Source organism: Budorcas taxicolor, chromosome 4 (genome assembly GCF_023091745.1).
Source record: "Budorcas taxicolor isolate Tak-1 chromosome 4, Takin1.1, whole genome shotgun sequence".
NCBI lineage: Eukaryota > Metazoa > Chordata > Mammalia > Artiodactyla > Bovidae > Budorcas > Budorcas taxicolor.
Genome location: NC_068913.1, coordinates 46,828,742 through 46,853,720, shown reverse-complemented (window position 1 = coordinate 46,853,720; position 24,979 = coordinate 46,828,742). Strand labels below are relative to the sequence as shown.

The 24,979-nt window shown below is 37.3% G+C and overlaps 1 protein-coding gene across 1 annotated transcript in view; it reads left to right on the top strand.

Annotated features, from left to right (window-relative positions):
• RELN (reelin) overlaps nucleotides 1-24,979 on the top strand; it is a 536,555-nt gene that overhangs the window by 276,954 nt on the left and 234,622 nt on the right. The window contains exons 8-9 of the mRNA XM_052638374.1: nucleotides 161-212; nucleotides 24,037-24,133. Coding sequence (XP_052494334.1) covers nucleotides 161-212; nucleotides 24,037-24,133 — 149 coding nt within the window. The remainder of the gene's footprint in view (nucleotides 1-160; nucleotides 213-24,036; nucleotides 24,134-24,979) is intronic.

The window sequence follows — 24,979 nt, the reverse complement described above, 5'->3', positions numbered from 1 at the left end:
ACACAAAACATACTGACAGAAACAAGCTAATCACTGGATAAATATAACCTTTGTTTATGGCTCCTTTCCATCCTCTTAATTTTCACTCTCTCCTTCTGAATCCTTTGCCTCTTTCTCCTGCTCTCTATCTTGTCTGACTTTGGTATATTCCTTTTTCTAGATTACCACAGGCCTTAATACAACAACAGCTTCTGTCCTTCAGTTTTCCATTGGTAAGTGTTGTTAGCAATTAAACTTGGAAATGTTTGTTTTAATCATTGTGTTCCAGCAGGATTATGGTGCCAAATGCTTTTAGATTTAGAAAAGAGTAAGTCTTAACACTGCAGTAAATAATTTAAAACATTTTAAAAGTGAACTTTAAAAAATTTTAAATGCTGTTCTCATTTCTCTCTGGCAGTGAGTGGTATGTAAAAACAATCCAGGTAATCCAAAACATTTTAAAGGTAGTTACATGTGGATTTTGAGTGTATTGGAATATTATATTACACAGGATGACCTTACTAATAATGTTTTTCTCAGATTAAGATTGAAATCTGTTAAATTTCCTGCATTCTTACTGAATGGTAGTAACAAAAGATTATTTATTTGTGGCTGAGAGAAACCAATTTAGGCTTCATGTTTGATTAACACACCAGTAATTTAAAAATGACTGTATCTAACAATATTTCTTTTAGGTGCTTTGTATTTGAGCTAAAAATTTCTACACAAAGCATTCAATAAAATAAGGTTATCTTTTAGACAAGTGTGTATAGTTTTGCTATCTATTATATTATTTTCCATTTGAATTTTCAAAGTTTTATATTAATAAATAACATGTATGTTTCCAAAGGGAACATTCTAAGTAAATAAAGATATTGCCTTCTAGATGGGGGCTAATTTTTGGTCTTGGTTTTATAACATGGACACCTCCTGGCCTCTCCCCATGACATGAGGACTGCTGACAGCCATGCCTCTGAGATAGCACCCTCCACTTTCGACCATCTTTGCATATCTTTGGGGATCCACCACTAGCGAAAGAACTGTTTCTCTCACTATACTTCTAGTCCTAATTGCAGAACAGTGCTCTTGCAGCCCACTGTAGTTGATTTCCTAAGAGCAATTTTCTTTAAGTCATGTAGTTGTCATTTTTCCCTCAGGTTGCACCCTTTCAGTTTCTGTTAGCTATAATGTGAACCTGCTTGTGTACAATTTGGACTCTTCTCTTCTCACATTGATAGCATTACCTCCAACAATTTACTAACTACTCAGAAGTCCTTATGTGGTCATAAGCAAAGCTTTAACAAAAAAAATAAAATAATAAGGTTTTTGGTAGGAAGGTTTTTTTGATCTATTAGCAAGTGTATAATAAATTTTCTATAATGAGCATATAATACTTCTATAATCAGAAAAAAGAGCTCATTTTTTGAAGTTATAGTGCTACAATAACAGGATTTTTTTCAATTGTAGCATGATAGGCTAGTGTAACTTAGAGATTCTTAACCAGAACAAATGTTTTTAAATTCATTATACTACTATTACAAAATATAAGCTAGATTTTTTTATTTACCAATAGTCTGAGCATTTATTAATAATAATATATTAATTTCAGATATTATCTTTAAGCTTTTAAAGAACACAAGAGAATCTTCTTTTAAAATATATGCTCACAATTCTACTATATTTAAACTTTATTCAAGGTAGCAGAGATCTAGCACTGATTGAATTATCCCTCCTTCAAGGGAAAAAAGATCTTTTTTTGTAAATAGTAAGGAGTATGCTTTTGAGCCAGCGTAGATTCATTTCCTCACCTTTCAGTAGCTGAGAAAGGAATGTTTATCAGAGAATAAAGAGTTTGGTGCCTGAGTCCCAAAGCCCAGAACAAGCACCATACCTAAAGGCTGGAGACTAGACCCAGAAAATGTAACTTGGCAAGAATCATTGATTTCTCCACAAGTCAGAGGGTTATAGCCCAGCAGACCAGAGTGTTGCTTGTATTATAAAAAGCATGGATTTGAATCCTAGGCTAGACGACTGGAAGAGTAACAGAATCAGGAAGTTACGAAAAGATGGATAGATAGATAAGCATGTCAAGTTTGTAACTGAAAAGATACACTTTAGTATTTTTTAGTATGTTTAGAATCAAAAGTGAAATTTTAACATGTCATTGTATGGGAATGAGACAAAATATTTAGTTAAATAAATTATAATTTACTGCTTAGTGACTTCATCAGGGAATTTGCTTACTGCATTTCGAGGATAAAAATTCTTGAGAACTAAGGAGTATTAAGGTGGCTGAGAAGCAGTGTAGTGGCAAACCATTAGCTGTATGATGTATGGTGTTGTGTGGTAAATAGGTATAACAAACAACTTTTCTGAAATGATTTTGTGTATCTCATGATGAGTACTTGGAGTACTATTGTTCTCTTTGTATTTATGGTGTGAAGACTAGACTGGGGCACACACAGAAATTATAGATACATCATAATTGTATATATTCATCCTGAGTTTTTCAAGCCCCACAGTGACCAAATACCAAAGTAGCAACTTCAGCCTAGCAGCATTGCATTTATATCCTTTTCAAAATTTTTATTAAGTGTGTTATAAAAAACACAGTATGTATACAGTTCGTTTATATTTATTTGTGTCTTGTGAAACTTTCCAAATATGTTCTATAGTTGGAAATATGTTCTAATAGTATGGTTAAATATAGTCAGTCTGATTTAGAGTCACTTCTTAAGCAGTCCTCTGGGATGTTAAATTTTCATTGTATATCGTGATGAGTCAGATATAATATAGACCATTTTCTAGGGGATTCTGTGATTATTTTTGGCCTCAATAATAAATTGTGGCTATACAACCACAACTGAATAAATTATTGCCTTGATATTTTTATATTGCTCTTGTAAACATTTTTAATTACATCATAACATTATCCAAGAGATTTCCAAGTACCTTGTCTTTAATTACTAAGGAATGTCTTAATAAACTCTTGCCATGTCAATTATTAGCACCAATGCTATGCCAGTGTATCTTTCTAAATATGCACACACACACACACACACAGATTACAGACTATCTTCACCAAATGAATTTTTAAGTTAAAGCATGCTGAAAACACAGTCCTGAAGTTGAAATTTACCAGGTTATCAATAGCTAAATTGTCTTGAAAGGTGTCCTAAAGTATTCTTAGAACAACTTTTCATTTTTCCATTTCAGTGAAAGATCTTATATCCATTTCTGTGCTAGGCATTGATCTGCTACAATCCTCACTTGATTCATTAGATTCAACTGGTGGAATTTATGGTTGTAGCCTTAGGGGCACTTACCTATTTCCTTTAGATTTCCTCTGAGACAGGAAGAAAAATTTGAGATGATGCCCTTGCAAACCATTATTTTACAGGTTCCTCCAAACTCTGTTTTCCCAAGCAGGATCCTGGGTCCAGGGGAAGTGCTAGTAGTGCTTTGGATTCATTGTTCATTTAACAGAATTTCACTGAGTATTTGCTGTCTCCTTAGGCTTTTCTGGGTTAAAGTTGACTATGGAAAGACAAAAAAATGAGAAAACAACATTTTACAGTGCTTAGTGATATGGTAGAAGGCTTTAGATGCATATGGAGCATGCAACCTCTAGAGAACTGCTAGATTGTTGTAAACATAGATGTTCGTGTACAGGTCCCTGTGGTGTTAGGTCCTGCAGAGTAGAGCAATTCAGGAAGGCTTCTTAGGAGAGTTCCTAAAAGTGAACAATATGAGTCATTGGAAAGGAGGAAGTTTTTCCAGTTGAGGAGATAGAGTGACATAAGCAAGGCATAAAATGGGAAATTGAGTTCTTTCCTGGAGCAGGAAGACTGGCTAAGGAAGGCTATGAGCAATGTAGCATATAGTTCTGTCCATCTGGAGTGTTCATGTTCATCAGCTGGGAGTTTTAAATAGGCAGTAGAGGTCAGAAAACTTACCTCTTTCTCTCTTAAGCAATAAATAAATATAATGAAATTAATTTTTAATATCTGTGATCTTTCTTAAGAAATATCAGTTGTGTTAAGAATGGATTTGTCCCTTCCTTAATATAAATCTACATTGATTTACTCAACACTAGCTTGCCAAAGAATATACTTGTTGAATTTAGCCCAGCTCTTTTCCCCAAATTAATAGAATCTGTTGGCTAAGTGGGGATTGAAGGTAAAGCATTTTAAAAACACACATCATGAAGAACTTTTTGGCTTGGGAAGTGTACCTGTCTTGTCCATCATGTTATTCTCAGCCCTAGGGACTCAAAATTAGAAGGTGCTCATAAATATTTCTTGCCTGAGTGACAAGCAACTATTACAGAGACATCTGTAACATTATGTAACCAAGTGCTAAATTGATGTGATACAGACATTTCACATCAAGAGATTTGGGGGAGGTGATCTGAGGACCTCAATCAGTGGAAAAGATAATCCAGAAGAAAACAGAGAATCACCAATAAACTGTGCTTTTAATGAAGCCAGTAGACAAAAAATACATATCCATGTGTTTAATCAGTTTGTTATTAATGAGCTAGCTAGAATCTTTTATTTGTTCATAATTCATAGAGTTGATACGTTTTTTCTTTGATTTTATTTATGAATATCCTAAAGGAATGGGCTTTTGTAAATATGTGTTTGGGCTTCACTGGTGGCTCACTGCTAAAGAATCCACCTACAAGGCAAGAGTTGCAGGTTTGTTCCCAGAATCAGGAAGATCCCCGGGAGGAGGGCATGACAACCCATTCTAGGATTCTTGCCTGAAGAATCCCATCAGTAGAGGAGCCTGGCAGGCTACAGTCCATAGGGTCGCAAAGAGTTGGACATAACTGAAGTGACTTAGCATGCACACACACACACAGCTGTGTGTGTGTGTGTGTGTGTGTGTGTGTGTGTGTTTACTGCTTTTTCATTTGTTTTTAATCACCTTAAACAAAGTAAAGGCACTATGTCATGAATGTTTTATATTTACAGATTAAGGTATGAAAATGTCTTTCAGTTCAGTCGCTCAGGTGTGTCTGACTCTTTGCAACCCCATGAATCGCAGCATGCCAGGCCTCCCTGTCCATCACCAACTCCTGGAGTTCACTCAAACTCATGTCCTTTGAGTCGGTGATGCCATCCAGCCATCTCATTCTCGTTCGTCCCCTTCTCCTCCTGCCCCCAATCTCTCCCAGCATCAGAGTCTTTTCCAATGAGTCAACTCTTCTCACGAGGTGGCCAAAGTATTGGAGTTTCAGCTTTAGCATCAGTCCTTCCAATGAACACCCAGGACTGATCTCCTTCAGAATGGACTGATTAGATCTCCTTGCAGTCCAAGGGACTCTAAAGAGTCTTCTCCAACACCGCAGTTCAAAAGCATCAATTCTTCGGCACTCAGCTTTCTCCACAGTCCAACTCTCACATCCATACATGACCACTGGAAAAACCATAGCCTTGACTAGATAGACCTTTGTTGGCAAAGTAATATCTCTGCTTTTTAATATGCTGTCTAGGTTGGTCATAACTTTCCTTCCAAGGAGTAAGCGTCTCTTAATTTCATGGCTGCCGTCACCATCTGCAGTGATTTTGGAGCCCCCAAAAATAAAGTCAGCCACTGTTTCCCCATCTATTTGCTATGAAGTGATGGGACGAGATGCCATGATCTTAGTTTTCTGAATGTTGAGCTTTAAACCAACATTTTCACTCTCCTACTTCACTTTCATCAAGAGACTTTTTAGTTCTTCTTCACTTTCTGCCATAAGGGTGGTGTCATCTGCATATCTGAGGTTATTGATATTTCTCCCGGCAATCTTGATTCCAGCTTGTGCTTCTTCCACCCCAGCATTTCTCATGATGTACTCTGCATATAAGTTACATAAGCAGAGTGACAATATACAGCCTTGACGTACTCTTTTTTCTATTTGGAACCAGTCTGTTGTTCCAAGTCCAGTTCTAACTGTTGCTTCCTGACCTGCATACAGGTTTCTCAAGAGGCATGTCAGGTATAAGCAAGGTGAAAAGACAGCCCTCAGAATGGGAGAAAATAATAGCAAATGAAACAACTGACAAAGAATTAATTTCCAAAATATACAAGCAGCTCATACAACTCAATACCAGAAAAACAAACAACTCAATCAAAAAGTGGGGAAAAGACCTTAACAGACATTTCTCTAGATAAGGTATACAGATGGCTAACAAACACATGAAAAGATGCTCTGCATTGCTCATTATTAGAGAAATGCAGATCAAAACTACAGTGAGTTATCACCTCACACCAGTCAGAATGGCCATCATCAAAAAGTCTACAAACAATAAATGCTGGAGAGAGTGTGGAGAAAAAGGAACATTCTTGCACTGTTGGAGAGAATGTGAATTGATACAGCCACCATGGAAGACGGCATGGAGATTCCTTAAAAGACTAGGAATAAAACCACCATGTCACCCAGCAATCCCACTCCCAGGCATATACCCTGAGGAAACCGAAATTGAAAGACACATGTATTCCATTGTTCATTGCAGCACTGTTTACAATAGCTAGAACATGGAAGCAACCTAGATGTCCACCAAAAGATGAATGAATAAAGAAGTTGTGCATATATACACAATGGAATATTACTCAGCCATAAAAAGGAATAAATTTGAGTCAGTTCTAATCAGGTGGATGAACCTAGAACCTATGATACAGAGTGAAGTAAGTCAGAAGGAGAAAGGTAAATATCATATTCTAACACATATATATGGAATCTAGAAAAATGGTACTGAAGAATTTATTTACAGAGCAGCAATGGAGAAACAGAGATAGAGAATAGACTTATGGACATGGGGAGAGGGGAGGAGAGAGTGAGATGTATGGAAAGAGTAACATGAACACTTCCGTTACCATATATAAAATAGATAGCCAACAGGAATTTGCTATATGGCTCAGGAAACTGAAACAGGGGCTCTGTATCAACCTAGAGATGTGGGTTGGGGAGGGAGATGAGAGGGAGGTTCAAAAGGGAGGAGATATATGTATGCTTCTGATGCTGCTGCTAAGTCGCTTCAGTTGTGTCCGACTCTCTGCGACCCCATATATGGCAGCCCACCAGGCTCCCCCATCCCTGGGATTCCCCAGGCAAGAGCACTGGAGTGGGTTGCCATTTCCTTCTCCAGTGCATGAAAGTGAAAAATGAAAGTGATGTCACTCAGTCATGTACGACTCTTAGCAACCCCATGGACTGCAGCCTACCAGAGTCCTCCATCCATGGGATTTTCCAGGCAAGAGTACTGGAGTGGGGTGCCATTGCCTTCTCCGGGATATATGTATACCTATGGCTGATTCATGTTGAGGTTTGACAGAAAACAACAAAATTCTGTAAAGCAATTATCCTTCAATTAAAAAATAAATTAATTAAAAACAAAACAGAAAAGACCAGTTTATATGAACTTTATATATTTTTCATATCTACCTCACCCCAAGTTCCTAAGCCCTATCTTAAGTAATAAAAGGGAATATTCTGAAATATTATAAGATGCTACTAAATATAATGTTCTGGCAAAGATTATTGAGATTAATTATGTCTGCATTATTAAAACTAATAACTGAAGAGTTTTCTCTACCTGAATTAAAATAGTTTGAAAGATACTATGCCCTTTCCCTTTTGAAATATTTAATTTATTGTCACTCATCTGGATGAGGCTTAAAAGATAAATATTAATATTTCATTCATTAATATTTTTACTAATATTTATTGAGGCCTGTTCTTTAGAAGGGATAAAACATTGAACAATAGGATGAGAAGAAATTGATCATTAGTATAGACTAAATAAATAGTCTTTCCTCCTTGAAAAAATCTCATTACCACACTCTGAAATCTCTGAATCCCCACTTGCTCTGTTTTATTTTGACGCTTATTTCACTCAGCATTGATTTATACGCTGGCCATTTGTGCACATCCACTTTCATCCTTTCTAGCTTAAATGATCCTTGAGGACTAAGGTGTGTACAAGTGTCCTCTTGTTTTTAGGGCATAATTTTACTCACATCTAGTACCACCCCGGAGTATCAACATCACAGGGAACGTTAAAGTGATGCTCCGCTTCTGGGAGATGAGGTAGAGGGCATTGTAAGACCTTGTCACCAAGGTCAAAGCCCAAACAACAAAAGGGTAGTAATGCTGAGTCCCCAGATTGTTGGGGGTGGAGAAGGACATTATTTAACACCTGCTCTCAAAGGTGGATGTAGTCCTACTAGAAAATGAGCCAGACTTGAACACTAGGGCTTGGTTCAAGGCTTCCACCCCAAGGAAGAGAGGGCTGCTCGGCAGGGAACCTGGCAAAGCCTGACACATTTTGCATTTCCCTTCCTTATGTTTTTCCCGACATAGGATCTGATGAAACCTCTATGTTGGACTTGGGAGGGAATTTGTAAAGGGATGAGCACCCAAAAGTGGCTGGAAATGACATGGTGTTTCATAAATCAGGAGAGAATTGGTCCCTTATAGGAGTGGCAGGAAAAAGGAAAAAATACAAATATTTTGGAAGTGAGGGAATGGGGATAGGGCTGAAAGAGAGAAAGGTACAAAGGGGAGGAGGACAGCTGTTCATTTTATATCCTGTGGTCATTGTCCATCTGCCATAAACTGAAAGAAGTCACCTAATGAGATTTGGGAATTTCAGCCAAGGAAGTGACTAAGGAGCAAAATATTAAGTACAATAAATCACATACTGTCACATTTATTCAAAAAGAAAGGCTTGTAGGTCAAATAGTCTGTTTCCTAATAAAGTCAGTCAAAACAAAACCTGTTGCTAATAGCCTCATTTTAAAAATTAATATAAAACAGAAGGGGAAGAAGAGTTGCTTTAAAACCTGATTCTTTTTCTGCATTTTATAATAAAGTTTTTTATTTTAAAACATATTTTAGCATATGTATAGCATGAATGTAGAATATTTAAGTTTTTACTGTACTTTGACCTCTCTTAATCCTTAATATCAGTTTTTAGTAATTGCTTAAAATTGAAAATTTATTTTCATATAATGGTTCTTTTTATAACACTGTCCTTGAAATATGTTTTTTTTTTTTAGTGGAAAAAATGGTGAATTCCACCAAAAGTTATTTCTTGGTGGGCAAAACCAAGGTATAGATATAAATTCTAGATTTTCATATTCAGATAATGCTTAATTGATCTTTTGGGGCAGCTGAAGATTTTGAACATGTTGATTTCTCTGACTTGACAATTTCTGCTGATAAAATAATGATTTCGGTCAACTTTGGTCATCATATTTTACCAAAATTGAATTCACTTGCTCTTGACAGATCCAAGAGTAATTTGAGGATTTCCTTTCGCACAGAATGGAACTGTTCTTAATTAAAGTAATATCCTTTCAGTCACAATTCCCATCCTTGTCATTTGGAACTGAGAAGCCCCAGGATGCTTCCAGCCTGGGCTGCCACAAAGCATTATCCGATACAGTAACCATTTTTCCCTTCCCTGCCTAGTACTCTCCCCTTTAGCTATGGTCTGTGAGCTTCAACAAAGCATGAGCTGCTGTCTCTGTGCAGGCACAGGCCAGGCGAGCTGAGCCTGTATTTTGTCAGAGCCTGAAGCAGCACTGTCTGGCAGGCAGTGTAGGCAGGATTCGACATAGGGGCAACAGTGTGAGAATGCCTCAGGGGAGCCGGGGAGCTGGTGATCAGCCAAGATCAGCATCCAAGTACTCTGTGGATACCTGCAGTCCATGAAGGTAACAACAAAAACAACTTGCTTCAAAGGGTATCAGGTGAGAGGCTAACTCACTGCTAGAGGACAAACTTGATTACAGTTTTTACAACATTTATAAACTAATGCAGCAGACTTATATAGATGTGCCACATTATAAGACAGTGTGAACAGGTACGTATAATCTTATAAAGTTTAGGTTTTCTACACGGAGAGGAATAAAAGAAACATGAAGACTAAGAAGTATATAGTTCTGGCTATCCTGGAAATTACAGCATTATCTGCTTAAAACCAAGCGTCACAATTTAGGTCCTATTCATCAGGTAGTACTTCCAAGACTGGCCATAGTACAAAGATTTTGGTCTACTTAAAGCAGATTGTTTTGATGCCATGGGCTGGGAGAGGTAATGCCCTTAGGATTTTTCTGGGAGACTCAGTAATGAAGGAAATAAAAACCTAAGTATAATGTAATTATTGTTCTACATCATTGTTGTTCCTGGAAAATAAATATTCACAGCTGCCTTTAATGAAATATTAGAGCAGAAGTTTGTGAAAATATCAAAATACTGTTCATCTGTATAATAATGGCCCATTGGCTTGCTTGCAGCAGAATTACTCTGAAGAATTGCCAGGTAGCAAATAAACTTTTACTGTATTTCTCGGTTCTTTTGGATACAATGAGTGTTTACTCCCTAGTGAATAGTACTATCCTTAAAAATCGCTCTTATGGGAAGACTTCCCTGATTTTCCAGTGGTTAAGACCCCATGCTTCCAATGCACAGGGCAGAGGTTCAGTCTCTGCCTCAGGGAGATCCTTGGTTGGGGAACTAAGATCCCACATGCCATGCAGCCAAAAAAAAAAAAAACACAAGTTTCTCTTGGCAAAGAAAAAAAAGTGAAAATTGCCAGTACTGCTTATTATACCAATATCTTCAACTTGCTCGTCACATTTTTCACATTATAGAATGAGGCAAGTCCCTTTCTTGAATGCCTTAGCCTACAGTAACGTAATATGCCCTGGAAGTGACAGTGTCTGGCTTTTAAAAGCTTTTCTAAAAGTTCCCCATTCATTTCTTTTTCTCTTTCCATTCACTACAAGCTCTAGTTAATACCCCTCTCCTCCATTTATCTACCTTGAAAAGATGAAAGGATGTGTTGATTCTACTAAGATTGGCTCCAGTCCTAGCAGGGAGTTTAAGTAGTGTGATTACATCCATTTCATCACTTTATGATCTTTCTGTATCAAATGCTGTTGTTTACACGCAGCTCTAGGACTCTGCTTGTCTCTGAGGTCTGAATTTTGACTAATAGCAGCAGCAGCACTTGGGCTGCAAGAATTCTCAGCAGGGTTCTGTCCAGACACTCCTCAAGCCTCAGTATTTATGGGCCCCGCTCCACTATCTAGAGGCATGATTTCTGGCAGTGCTTCTCCCCAATCCATAAATTCTGCAAGATCACTTCTCTCCTTCTGTGGCCCTTTGCCACATTTAAAAAGGCAGCTTGTTTTTCAGGCAGAGCTTTGAGGAAAAGAGTCTGCTCCCGGCAACCACTACCAAACCCCCAAGAGGGAGTAGCTCCTTCTATTGTTTCTGTTCTGATTTACTTTGAAAAGTCCTGGGCTTTGTGGAGCAGGGCATAACCAAATAAAAATAAAGCTACCCAGGTCTTGGGAGACTAAAACCAATTGATTTATCCTACTACTATAAAAGTAAAAAGATATAGAGAGGACTACAGGAGATATTGGCTCACAATCCCTAATCTGTAATTCCATAGTATAAAAACACTCAGAAAAACCACAGAACTTTTTTTTTTTCATTTATGTAATGGCAAAGCCTCACATGATCTGAATTCATTTGGCAGCAAGACTTGAAGTAATTTAAGGCTATCTATAATCTTTATTTATACTACTTTATATGAATCTTTGTATATTTAAGTACAGAAATATTAATATGTTTAATTATAGGATAGTACCTCAGACTTGCTAGTGATCTTACATACTATGTGGTGTATTTACCATGTTACCTTTCTGAAATCTGTAAGTTAAATCAGTCAGTAATTTGGATCCTAAAGTTTATCTTACCTTAAGTGATTGTGAATCTATATAACTGTTATTTTGAGAAAGTGAGTAATAACTCTTGAATTCTTAATAGAATAAATGATGAATATTTCTATATTTTAAGTGGCTTTGATTTTATACTAAATCAAGCTATTCTTTAAGTTTTTTTACTTTCATGGCAACCACCCAAAAGAAATAGGAAGAAAGGAAAAGGTTTATGTGTGAATTTTGGGAAACTTCCTGGCTCTGGAAGGTATTTGCAGTCTCCTTTGTGCGTATATATTATGGTTAATGGGCTACTGAACAATGAACAGGTTTTCAATGTGCTTAATATGGGCTTCACTGATATAGCACATAATTGCTACTTGCTTATGTGTTTGTTTATTCTTGGCATTGTAAACTCTAACAGCCATTTAAGATCCTCTCGGTCAGCACTGCACAGAAGCACTCTAGTTAGTAAATCCTAGAAGTTGCAGGTTCTCACCAGGTTTTGTTGAGCTCCTGAGGCTCATTCAGGTTCATTTGCAACACTGTCCAAAACTGAATGGCTTATTTGTTATATAAGCCAACAATTGAAATGAAGTGAAGTCCTCAGTCACTCACTCTTTGCGACCCCTTGGAATGTAGCCTACCAGGCTCCTCTTCCATGGGATTTTCCAGGCAAGAATACTGGAGTGGGTTGCCATTTTCTTCTCCAGGAGATATTCCTGACCCAGGGGTTGAACCCGGATCTCTTATCGGAGCTACCAGGGAAGTATATAAGCATACAATTAGGTCATTTCATCCATCCTCATCCAGTTGTAATATGATCATTTCCTTTTAAGAATATTTTAATTGAGCCAGATCTGCTTGAAAAAAAAAGAGAAATAGTTTCAAGAATCATATATTCTTACTTTATTATTGTCTTGCATTACAATACATTTGTTGTGTAAATGTGCCATGTTAAATGAAATGGAAAGTGAACATGTAATCTGGAGCTTGGTACCCCGTGTGAGTTAAGACATTTGTGAAATTCAGGAACATACTGCAGGGCATGCTCTGTACAGGAGTGGAATCAGGTTTTGTGGGTCCACATTTGAAGCTTACACAGTTGGTTGAAGGCTAGAGTGTCATTAAGGAAAAGAATACAAAATTGAACATTTAAAATCAGGCAAAAATGTGAATGTTTATTTAAAATGAGAAAAGAAATCACAACACATTACAAATCTTTAGAAACTGGCAATACCGCAAACATAAGAAAATCCAGCATTTTTGTTAACTACCTGAAATACTTTTTTCCTTTTTACTTTTGGGTGCATATTCTAAAATTACCTCTGCATATGACAAGTTTTGCTGTTGCTATAAATGGGGAAGGGAAAAGAACACTGGATTGAGAGTTAGGCCATATAGTCACTTCTCTGCCAACTGAATTTGCCACGTAAACTTGGGTAATTGGTGGAGCCTTAGTGAGCCCCTGACAACTTGTTTATAAAGCAAGAATGTTCATCTTCATGATCTCTTAAATGTCTTCCCACTGTGACCCTTAATCCTAGAACTGAGTGAAAAGAATGAACTATGAGTTAACCAGGAATACATTTTATCTAAAAATATGGTTATGATGTTGCCTGTTTTAGTTCAGGGGGCCCCTACAAGAAATATCAAAGTAGTTGCTATACCTTTATTCAACCAATCATAGCTAGTTTATACTTGTAGCTTGTTTTGCTAGCAGGGGAAGATATTAGGTAGAGGAACAGAAAAGCAACATCGGCCAAACCATGTAATGTTGTTACCCAAGCAATTCTCAGCATGAGTGATCGAATGTGCTGCCCCTTCTGGCTCTTCCCAGAAGAGTGACACACTCTGCTGGTGGACACAGGGTATAAATCACCTCCATATCCTTATCCTGCTGAAAAGAAGTGCTGCAAAAGAGCCAGTAGTAACAATAGTAATAATAATGATATTGTTGCATTTCCAAAAAAATTTTCTTCTTAGAGTTTAACTGACAACTGCTTCCTCAATTTCATTCATTCAACAACTGTTCTCTGAGCTCCTCTTCTATGTGAAGCAGCTCTTAAGGCACTGGGGAGACAGGATTCGTAAAAGAAAATCTTTGCCCTGGTCGGGCTGACATGCTGATGAATATCAAACAAATAAATGTCAGGGAGTACTGAATGCATGAAGAAAATTAATCAGGGTCAGCACATGAGGGGTCACATTTTGTTGGAGGTGGCCAGGGGGTGGCCGCTGATTATGTAACCATTGATCAGAGGCTTAAATTGTGTAGAAGTGATAACCTGGCAGAAAGAATAGCCAACAGAAGAGCCATGTGGACTGCCAACGGGTAGCCACACGCCTTATGTAAACGTCAGTTCTGAATGATATTTTACTGCTTAAGTGGAGAAGGCTACTCAAAGGTTATACATATCCTGGCTTTTCCTGAATGATAACCAAAGTCAATAGAAGTGGGACTGAATCATGAGAAAATAACTAGGCTTTTAAGTTCTCATGTACCTCAGACAGAAGTATTTTTAATAATTGGTTGACTCATTGGTTGGTTGATTGCTAGCTTGATCATCTTGACCTGACTCCCTATAACAAAAGTGAAGAGTTGCTTATCTATTGTTTTGTAAATTATAGTAGGGATGGTACTATTTAAATAGAGCCCTGGAGTAAAAATTGATACCAATTTTAGTTGCAATTTTATAATGAGTAAAGTGGTTCAAAGGTCAAACTGAGATTACTAAAAATGTTTCTTACAACCATAGTGATGAATCTCTCTAACAGTAACAGTAAAGGAAACAACTTTATAGAAGTAAGTTTTGCCACTCTTCTTTCTTTATTTTTAAATAACAAGTACTAGGCACTGTTTTACATTTGTAAATATTTATTGTTTCCTTATAGTAAAATAATTATTTCAGAAACAGATTTATAAACTATTATAGAATTCATTATTTAGGATACAAATGTGGATTACACTATTATTTTAAATTTAATCCTGATTGTAATATTGTATCAGATTAATGCTTTTCACATAATTAAAGCTTTCTGAGTTGGGAAATGTTAGAATATTACTTCTTCGGAATACAAATATTTTCTTTTAAATCTCTTTTAAATAACTTTTTATGGATTTTTAAAGCAAATGACCAAAGAAATTATCAGTGCAATACCTTTTGTGTTTGTTCTGAGCATTCAGATAGTACGTTACCACACTGATCTGTGTGAGAGATGGTTTAAGGAGGTAATGGTGAAGGTAAAATAAAGGCATAGATTCAGTAAATCTGCAGGAGGGTGTGCAGCTTTGGATGACTGACTATGGAAGCAGGGGAAGGAGAAGAATGGGCAGGGAACCTGCAGAGAAAGTGATTTCCAAGTGGACCTGATATGGAGACTAGAGGTGGTTCAGTCCTTTAGGTTTTACCAAAAACAGAGACATATGGCTCAAAGCAAGAGCCAGAGTAGAAGCAGAAGCACAGAAGCGTGTCCCCACATGTTCTGACCATGTGAAAATCAAGCAGTATTTGTTCGTTTTCTCAAGTGTGCTTTGTGCACCGGAAGGAGTATAGTGAAGTGGTTGAAGGCATGGATTCTGGTCTGCCCAATTCTGAATTCCATTTGGGCCTTGAGAAATTGCTTAGCTTCTCTTTGCTTCAGTTTCCTTACCTGTAAAATGAGCATGCAGGGTAGTACCTAACTGCTCAAAGCAGCTATAATAGCTCTCTTGAATTATTGGAATTTTTTCTTTCCTCTGTGGATGCTGCTAAAACTTTAACTGGTCAGATTTTCTGTTTTATCTGGACGTTAGGCACTGCAAACTCAGATTTCCACTCTATCAATTCTAAAGACCTATGAAGTATGTCTCCTTATACTGTTATGTCTTGCTATCTTATTCCCAGAGCGCCTTCTTTTTCTTATCAAGTAGTTGCCTTTCTTCCCCTCTAATACATTTACCAGTGATGCTAACAAACAGGAAGATAACTCTTTTGGTTCTCAGTTTTCATTTCCACATTGCACTTACAGCATTTCCATTAAAGAGCTGGGAAATAGCCCCAGACGAAAGAATATATTGAAGAGGGAATATATGCCTTAACATGCCTTAAATTCTTTGATAAGTAGTGATTCAGCTTAGTATTTGGCCCATGAACAAATATTTTCTCCTCTTTCTGGGATAAATGGATTTATGAAATGAAACAAAAATACTGAATCATACCTGAAATTTCTTAGTGTAGACCGGAGTTGTTTTCTAAGCACTTTTCATGTGTTAATGCCTTAATCTTCACAACAGTTCTATGAAGAGATTGCTATTATTATTCACATTTTACAAATGTAGAGACTGGACACAGTAAAGATTAGTGACTTGCTCAAGATTCACATAGCTGCTGCTGCTGCTGCTGCTGCTGCTAAGTCGCTTCAGTCATGTCCGACTGTGTGACCCCATAGACGGCAGCCCACCAGGCTCCCCCATCCCTGGGATTCTCCAGGCAAGAACACTAGAGTGGGTTGCCATTTCCTTCTCCTATGTGTGAAAGTGAAAAGTGAAAGTGAAGTCTCTCAGTCGTGTCCGACTCTTAGCGACCCAATGGACTGCAGCCTACCAGGCTCCTCCATCCATGGGATTTTCTAGGCAAGAGTACTGGAGTGGGGTGCCATTGCCTTCTCCGTTCACATAGCTAAAAAGTGTCAAATCCCAGATTACAAACCTAACAGCGTGCCCTCACCATCCACTCTCCTAACCCCTATACATACTTTCTCTCTGGAAGATAATGTATCAGAGGGAATCTCACTCCAAAAAATGAAGTTAAAAATTATACAGAATTATCAGTAATACTAACAAGCATTGAATTTATTAATATATAGAATTCCCTCATCTATTTAAGACTGTGTGACCCCTGGAGGACAAAATGGCAACCCGTTACAGTATTCTTGCCTGGAAAATCACATAGACAGAAGGACCTGGCAGGCTACAGTCTGTGAGGGTCACAGTCAGACACGACTGAAGGACTGAGATGCACATAAGGCTATATGATGTTAAGATTATATGATGATAAGATACACCTGTCATCAATTATAGCATTACAATTTAGAGTAATATTTTTCTATGAAGTTACAGCTTTATTAGGTTTCTTCCTAGACACAAAAGTGGGTTTTCTCCCTTAGAACAATGTGTTAATCTAGTTAAACATTCAAACAGAAACAAATCAACTTGAAAGGACAAGATAATGTCTTACAATTAAGAAGATATTACATTTGAGAAACTTTTTTCTTAATGTACTAGAAAATGATTCCTGATGGAGAGGTCAGAACATGTGCCTTGGGGGTGATATTCGGTGTGGCTTATGAGTACTTTGTATGACTTTGCAAACTGTTTATTTTTAATTATACTGGGCCATTACAATAAGACTTTACTAATAAGTAAAATAATTCATCTGGCTATCATTATTCTTCATATTACTTTATCTAGCTGATAAAAATGTATCATAATTACTCATGTGATCTGTCTCTGATATTTTTATTCTAAAGGCAAACTGGATTGTGTAACCATCTAAGTCATTTTAGGGCAATTTCTAGTTAATGTGGGAGAATTATTGCCCCATTGACTATATGACAGTACCAAAATGAATCTTGGGTAAGGATACATGTAGTACAAATATTCTAAAGCACAGCTCTCAAATTTTTTTTCACTTTTGACCCAATTCAGAAAAGTTGAAAATCTTTAAGTCCCATCCATCCATGGTTATAGTTCCCCCTTTCTAGTATAAATATATCTCAGTAAAAACAAAAAATAGATAATCTCAAATAAGCAAATTACAGCAAACTCATTCACGGTCCAGCCAGAGCTGATTTCTGTTGTGTACCATGACTGTTCTGGGTACTCAGGACACAAGTAGTAAACAAGACAGACACTGCTTTGATGGAGCTTGCATTCTAACAGGAGATGGACAATGAGCAAATAATCGAGTAAATAGATGAGATAAACTTATACACTCATAAAATGGAGTGATAAGATGCAGGATGATTGGACATTGGGGGTGAACTTCTTTAGATTGAATGATCAAGGAAGATTTCTTTAAGGAGGTGATATTTGTACAGATCCATGAGAAAGAAGAGGAACAAACTAAGGGAGAGTCTGTGGGATAGGACATGAATGGAATGAGGAAAGAATAGAGTGTGAGGATATTGACATCATCAGTGTAATTGCAGGCAGAGAGTAGGCACATAGAAGCCCTGAGATGGAGTGCTTAGGGAGGAGAAAGTCCAAAGTGGCTGAAACAAAGTATGTGAAAAGAAAAGTGGTACAAGGGATGTTCTAAGATCATGAAGGATTTAATGTATCATTGCAATGAGCTCATCCTTTTGTTCCTAGTGGACTGAGAAACCTTGAGAGAGTTTTAAGCCAGGTTGGCCTAATCACTAAAACATTTTAAAAGACTCTTTTGTTTTCGAAAGGCCTATAACTGCTATGTGGAGGATGAATTAATTACAGGAGGATAAAAAGGGGAGCAAGAAGACCAGCAAGACATGACCCTGACTTGACTAAGGTGGTAGCACTAGTGGAGGATAGAAGCTGAGCAGTATTTTGGAGTCAGAACTCCCAGGCTAATGGGTTGGAAGTGGGAAGTGAAGGAGAAAGGGAGGAATCAAAGATGACATCTAGTGTTTTGTTAGTTTCTTTGAGCATCTGGAGTGGTGTCATTTGAAATGCAAAGTATACTGAATATTTGTAAGGTGAAAAATGAGTTCTTCTAACTTTGACTTAATAAACCTGAGATGTCCTTTTGGGATGGTAAGTAGCAGTTGGATCTATAAATGTGGATCTCATGGGAAATATCAGTTCAGTTCAGCCACTCAGTCATGTCTGACTCTTTGCTACCCCATGGACTGTAGCATGCCAGGCTTCCCTGTCCGTCACCAACTCCCAGAGCTTGCTCAAACTCATTTCCATCAAGTTGGTGATGCCATCCAACCATCTTATCCTCTGTCATCCCCTTCTCCTCCTGCCTTCAATCTTTCTCAGCATCAGGGTCTTTTCCAGTGAGTCAGTTCTTCGCATCAGGTGGCCCACAGTATTGGAGTTTCAGTTTCAGCATCATTCCTTCCAATGAATATTCAGGACTGATTTCCTTTAGGATTAACTGGTTTGATCTCCTAGCAGTCCAAGGGACTCTCAGGAGTCTTCTCTAACACCACAGTTCAAAAGCACCAATTCTTCAGTGCTCAGCTTTCTTTATGGTCCAACTTTCACATCCATACATGACTACTGAAAAACCATGGCTTTGACTAGATGGACCTTTGTTGGCAAAGTAATGTCTCTGCTTTTTAATTTGCTGTCTAGGTTGGTCATAACTTTTCTTTCAAGGAGTAAGTGTCTTTTAATTCCACGGCTGCAGTCACTGCAGTGATTTTGGAGCCCAAGAAAATAAAGTCTGTCACTGTTTTGATTGTTTCCCCATCTATTTGCCATGAAGTGATGGGACTGGATGCCATGATCTTAGTTTTCTGAATGTTGAGTTTTAAGCCAACTTTTTCACTCTCCTCTTTCACTTTCATCACGAGGCTCTTTAGTTCTTCGTTGTTTTCTGCCATAAGGATGGTGGCATCTGCATACCTGAGGTTACTGATATTTCTCTCAGCAGTGTTGATTCCAGCTTGTGCTTCATCCAGCTCAGCATTTCGCATGATGTAGTCTGAGTATAAAGTTAAATAAGCAGAGTGACGATCCTTGACATACTCCTTTCCCAATTTGGAAACCAGTCCATTGTTCTGTGTCCAGTTCTAACTGTTGCTTCTTGATCTGCATACAGATGTTTGTTGTAGGTATTATTTAAAGCCTCAAAGTAAAAAGAGGCAATGTAGAGAGGAGAAGAGAAAGCCACCAAAACAATTTGAGATCAAGAACGAAAAGGGCAACAACGGAGAATGAGAAGTAACAGCCAGTGAAGCAAGAGAAAGATCAAGAAGGTAGTGGAAGATAGAAGAAGTTATCCAGTTAAGGGGAAAGGATGGACTGTGACAAAGCCTGATGAGAAGTCTAGTACCCTGAACATGGGGAAATGATCTGTTGATTTGGCAACATGGAGTCCCCAGCCACATAACCAAGAGTAGTTTCAGGGTGGTGCTTGAGTGTAGAAGTCTGAATGGAGGAAGGGACAGAAGATAGGCTATGATGAAGTGGAGACAATCACTGGACAGCCCTTTTGAGAAATTTTCCTATAAGTGGGACAAAAATAGGATTGGAAAGAACAGAAGATACAAGTGTGACATCAATAAAAGAAATTAAGATGGGAGATACTTTGTGTGTTTCTATGTTTGTATGACAATAGGAATGATCCAGGAAACTTATTGGAAGAAATTGATGATACAAGAGAAAGAGAGGGGGATTCTTAAAGAGCCATTGGAGATAGAATCTAGACCACATGAGAAGGTTCACCATTCTTTAGAACAGAGCACTTCATCCATTATAACAAGAGGAAGGCAGAGTACACTGGTAGAGTGATTGAAAAGATGAGGCTATTACTCTGTGGTATCTATTTTTCTGAACTATATATATAGTACTTCCCTATATAGTGGCTCAGATGGTAAAGCGTCTGCCTGCAATGTGGGAGACCTGGGTTTGATCCCTGGGTTGGGAAGATCCCCTGGAGAGGGAAATGGAATCTAATAAGAATGAACACATATATATGATTTTATGTTAAAATTTCAAAAGAATTGTTAAAACAGTATTTTTATACATAATTTGATAATACAGAGCAATTTATTAAAATGGCACAAATTCTAGCCACAAATTCAATAGCACAAATTCAGGACATCATCAATGAAAGGTGGTTTTGTTGCAAGATAGTTTCAAGGCATTATGTAGGTATTTGCTTTAGCAAAGGTGTAGAGATGGCTTGTTATACTGCAAACATATATGTCTTAAGTATAGGACAAACTTTAAGCCAATATTAGTTCAGAAATGTTGCTGAAAAAATTATCTATCATTATGTACTATGGGATTGACTAAATTACCCATAGTAATGCAAATGACAGTTATAATAAGTAAATGTAGATTTACTTTATCATTTATCAATTAATCTGTCAATTTTAAATCAAGAATTGCCAACCAAGACCAACTGGAAACTACACTCATGAGGTACCTTTAACATAAATATCCTGTCCTCCCCAATCCTGGTGTGTGTACCTCTACATGGAAACCAGAATTCCTTGACTGTTGGATTAGGGTTCCCAGTGAGTTCTAGAAGTTCATCAATTTTATTTATGAATACCATACTTTAGGAACCCTTCATCACTTTGTAGGCTGCTTATATCCTTGATATAAGTAAAACTGATAATATATGAAATTTCCTCATTTGCCTGTAAGAACCAAAGAAAGAGTTTGCATTTTCAGACCCATTTAAGTCCATTGATGGTTCTCAGAGCATACTTTTGTAACCATAGTTCTAAGTTATCTTCCTATCTTCAGCAAGTCTTCAAATCTTTGCAAAATTGCTACTTTAGAGTGAAGGATAACAATTATATCAGAAGTGATCCAAAGGAGAGAAAATGAACCTGTACATGAGAGGATATTTTGCATTCTCCATTTGAGTTGTTTTTCCTTTCTGGTTTTAAATATCAGCTTTGGCAGTTAAAGATCTTTGATTTAAGAGGGGAAAGAAAGAAGTACCTGTTGCAGGTGGCACCTGCTTATTATTGTCTCCTCACTGCATTAGAGGTGTTTTGAGGTATGTGATAGCTCTGCACCACTGCATCTGGGAGCAGGGAGTTGGGGATGGCTTTAGGCACCTGGGCACATGGATGTTAATTAACTCTTTCCTCTCCTCGTTGCAGACAGAGTCAAGCAACCATTTTCAATCTGGGCAAGGACAAATCTTACTCTACTGACCCAAGTCTATGTGACAGTGGGGCTGCAGTTCAGAAGTGCTTATCTGAAGAAGAAATTCACCCAGTCTATGTGGAACAGCTATATTCATAGTGGGAGTGGAGAATCATTTATTCATTGGCTTGGCACCATTTGGGATGGTAGTTTGATAGGAGTGGCCCCAAAGGGAAGCATGTACACAAAGCCAGCTGATTCTCTTGGGTGGTGCTTCTTCCAGGAGGGGAAGTTCCCATGGCATGGGCAGTGCCTCTCTTCTGGCTGTCCATTCGTACCTAATACCCGAGTCCTGGTCTTCTAGCTATCCACTCCTCTGTTGGAATCCCTGTGGCTTTTGAGCTGTCTTTTCATGTAGGAACCCTTTAAAGATAACCCTGGGCTAGTTCTGTTTTCCAGGGTACACCTTTAGTCTGTAGGATCCGTGCACCTTTATCTCACCAGGGCTGGAAGTACTGCTTTATCCTGAAGGAACTGAGAAATTGTTGATGGATTATAAGAAGGGAGTAACAAGATTCAGTTCACTTGTGGGAAGAGCACTGGCAGTAGTGTGGCTGGGTGAGGACATGTGAGGCTGGAGACCAGCTAATCAGTATTGCAAAGTTCTGGCAAGAGCTACTGAGAATCCATCGACAATAACGAGGAGGAGATGGGTTCAGAAGATATTAACATTTTAAATACAAAATAATATAATGACTAAGTAAGTAAAAGTGAGTCACCTGCCAAGTACCTTTTATTTTAATGAGTGCATCATAAACTTATACTATTCTTGCAGCAAGAATGCTGGAGTAGTTTGCATAGTGAAAGACAGGGAAGCCTGGTGTGCTATAGTCCATGGGGTTGCAGAGTCGGACATGACTTGGCAGCTGAACAATGACAATAAGCTTATTCTTACAACAGTAAACACTTTTTCTCCCAACAGTGAGATGATAACATAAGAAAATAGGAGAGGGGTCATATTGGTTATCAGGGTCATAGTTGAACACATTTTTTATTTTAATGTTTATCAGCTTTCCTATTCTTTTTCAATTTGTAAACAATATCCACTGTGAGGAACATTTTTGGTTTTCATTTGTTCTCGCTTTTCAATTTTGGGGATTCACCTCAGGCACTTGCTTTTTTAGTACTTAACCATGTATAAAACAGAAAGGAGCACATAAATACCATTTACATTCTTTAGGCTAGTGTGAACTGCCTTTTGAAAAACAAATTGTCTGCCAGACCTCATACGTGTTTGTGTTGAAGTTTGTCTCACATAATCCTGGCCATTTCCATTTCCAGCCCCACAGTTTGATATTTATTTTAAGCAGCTACTTAAGAAAGGTAGAACTTAAATGATCAAACAGCATAAAGTAGGTTTCTGTTTGAGCTCAAGGTTACTGTGTAGCTTTCTTTTCAGTAGCCTTTTTTCATCGACATTCTAGCTGTGAGAATAAATCTAGGAAAACTGCTGTTTGGCCTTTTTAGCTCACTGCCAGCCTTGGCGATGGCAAACTAACTGGTGTTGTACTAAACACCACTGAAATAAAATAAATGAGTCTGATTAAAGCTTGGAACTCTTGAGTACTACAAATATAAAAACCATCAACAGATGCCGTTTGCTAAAACCACGGTTCCTCTAACAGATGGGGGAAAGTTAAACATAAAATATGCTATTTCTTTTTAGTTTGGTTCATTTGTTTTTAATATAGTATAAAAACCCTGCTACTGAGTTCCAGTAAACTTCTGGCTTATGTTCCATGGCTGTTTTGGGGAGTGTGTTTTATTACAAGAATTCATTAAACATGTTAAAACAAATTCTTATCAGAGTTTAAAACTGTCTTTGGTTTTCATATATCCAATACTGAAAATAATCGTGAAAAACAATGACCAGATATCCACAATGGAAAGTAATGTTTCTCTTTCAAATCTTTGATGTTGGGCTGTAGTAGAATAATATCAATCACATCTCTAATAGTTCTCATTCATTTAGTACTTGAATTTACAGTATTTTAATTTCTCATATAGATTCGGATGCAGCTGAGCAACTAAGCAGCAGCAGCATGCTACATCATAAGTGAAATAACAGACACACAGAAGAATGCTATTTTTACTCTTCATGCAATTGAATGACTGACATGCCACTTAATACAAGCATCATTAATATTAACTTGCAAGAATCATAATGGCATTATTAATCATTCTATAATATTCAGATATTTCTTGGCCTAGAACAGAGTGTTTATATTTAATTTAGAAGTTCATGTATCTCTAAAGAGACCTGCACTTTACTTTTTTCTTAACTCAAAATTATTTATCTAATATTTATCAGAATAGATCACAAGAAGTTTTAGCATAGTTAGAAGAATTGGAAAATGATCAAATAACTAAGTGGTTAGAAAATTATCTAGAGTATTTATCAGGAAGAATAATATGTAATCACACTGTTCTTTTTTAACTTTGAAATTTATTGTTATTGCTGCTTACAGGTTCAGGTTCATGTCGCTATAGTTACTCAGACCCTTGTATCATCGTGTCATATGCCAAGAATAATACTGCGGACTGGATTCAGCTTGAGAAAATTAGGTTTGTTATCATTTAAAGTATCATCATAAATTTTGATGTAGGTGGTTTTCCACTTCCCTGTTTACCTTCATTCTATCACTGGCTTTATTCTTCATGGTTAAAAGTACTCTGGTTGTTAATTATGTTGACTTACCTGAATGCACATATTTACCTGCATATTACCTGCTCTATTTGAAGGACATGCTGTTAAAAGTGTCATTTTCCATTCACTACTTCCCACTGTCAGTGGTGGCTATAACAAACTATTTTTGGTAGAAGTACATTTGAGATAGTAACCTTTTTGATGGGATTCTCCACAAAATAACATCACCATCTGTCCCTCTAGGTAGCCTGGCTGTGACCTGGTTTATAGGCCTAGAAATGTATCAGATTACTACTTAAATTCTTTCCAGTCTGTGATGACAATTAGTTAACAGCCTTTTGGATCTAATCCCTGGTTCTGTAATTTTCCTTCTAACTTCCCAAGGGCCAGTTCTAAAATTCTGTTATAATTGTGATGTGAGTTGTAATCATTTATTACATTTTCTTTAATAAAAAAAAAATCCCTTCATAAGAAAATGAGGTTGGATGCATAAAGAGGGAGAAGCTCATTCAGGTTGAAAATATTTGATTAAATTTAGCAAAACTCAGACTATGTTAACCATTTTTGTGCAGTTTAAATCATAAAATAAACTTCAGAATGGGTGCTAATTTCCTGTATGGTGAGGTATTTAAAGGAAAAAAAAACCTTGAAATTTTATTAAGTGGTTTTTCCGCTCAGTTCAGTTCTTAAATTAGTATGACTCAACTAGAACATTTTCCATAAGTTCTGTGACAGTTTTCTTATTTTTCATGCTATTTTCCTTA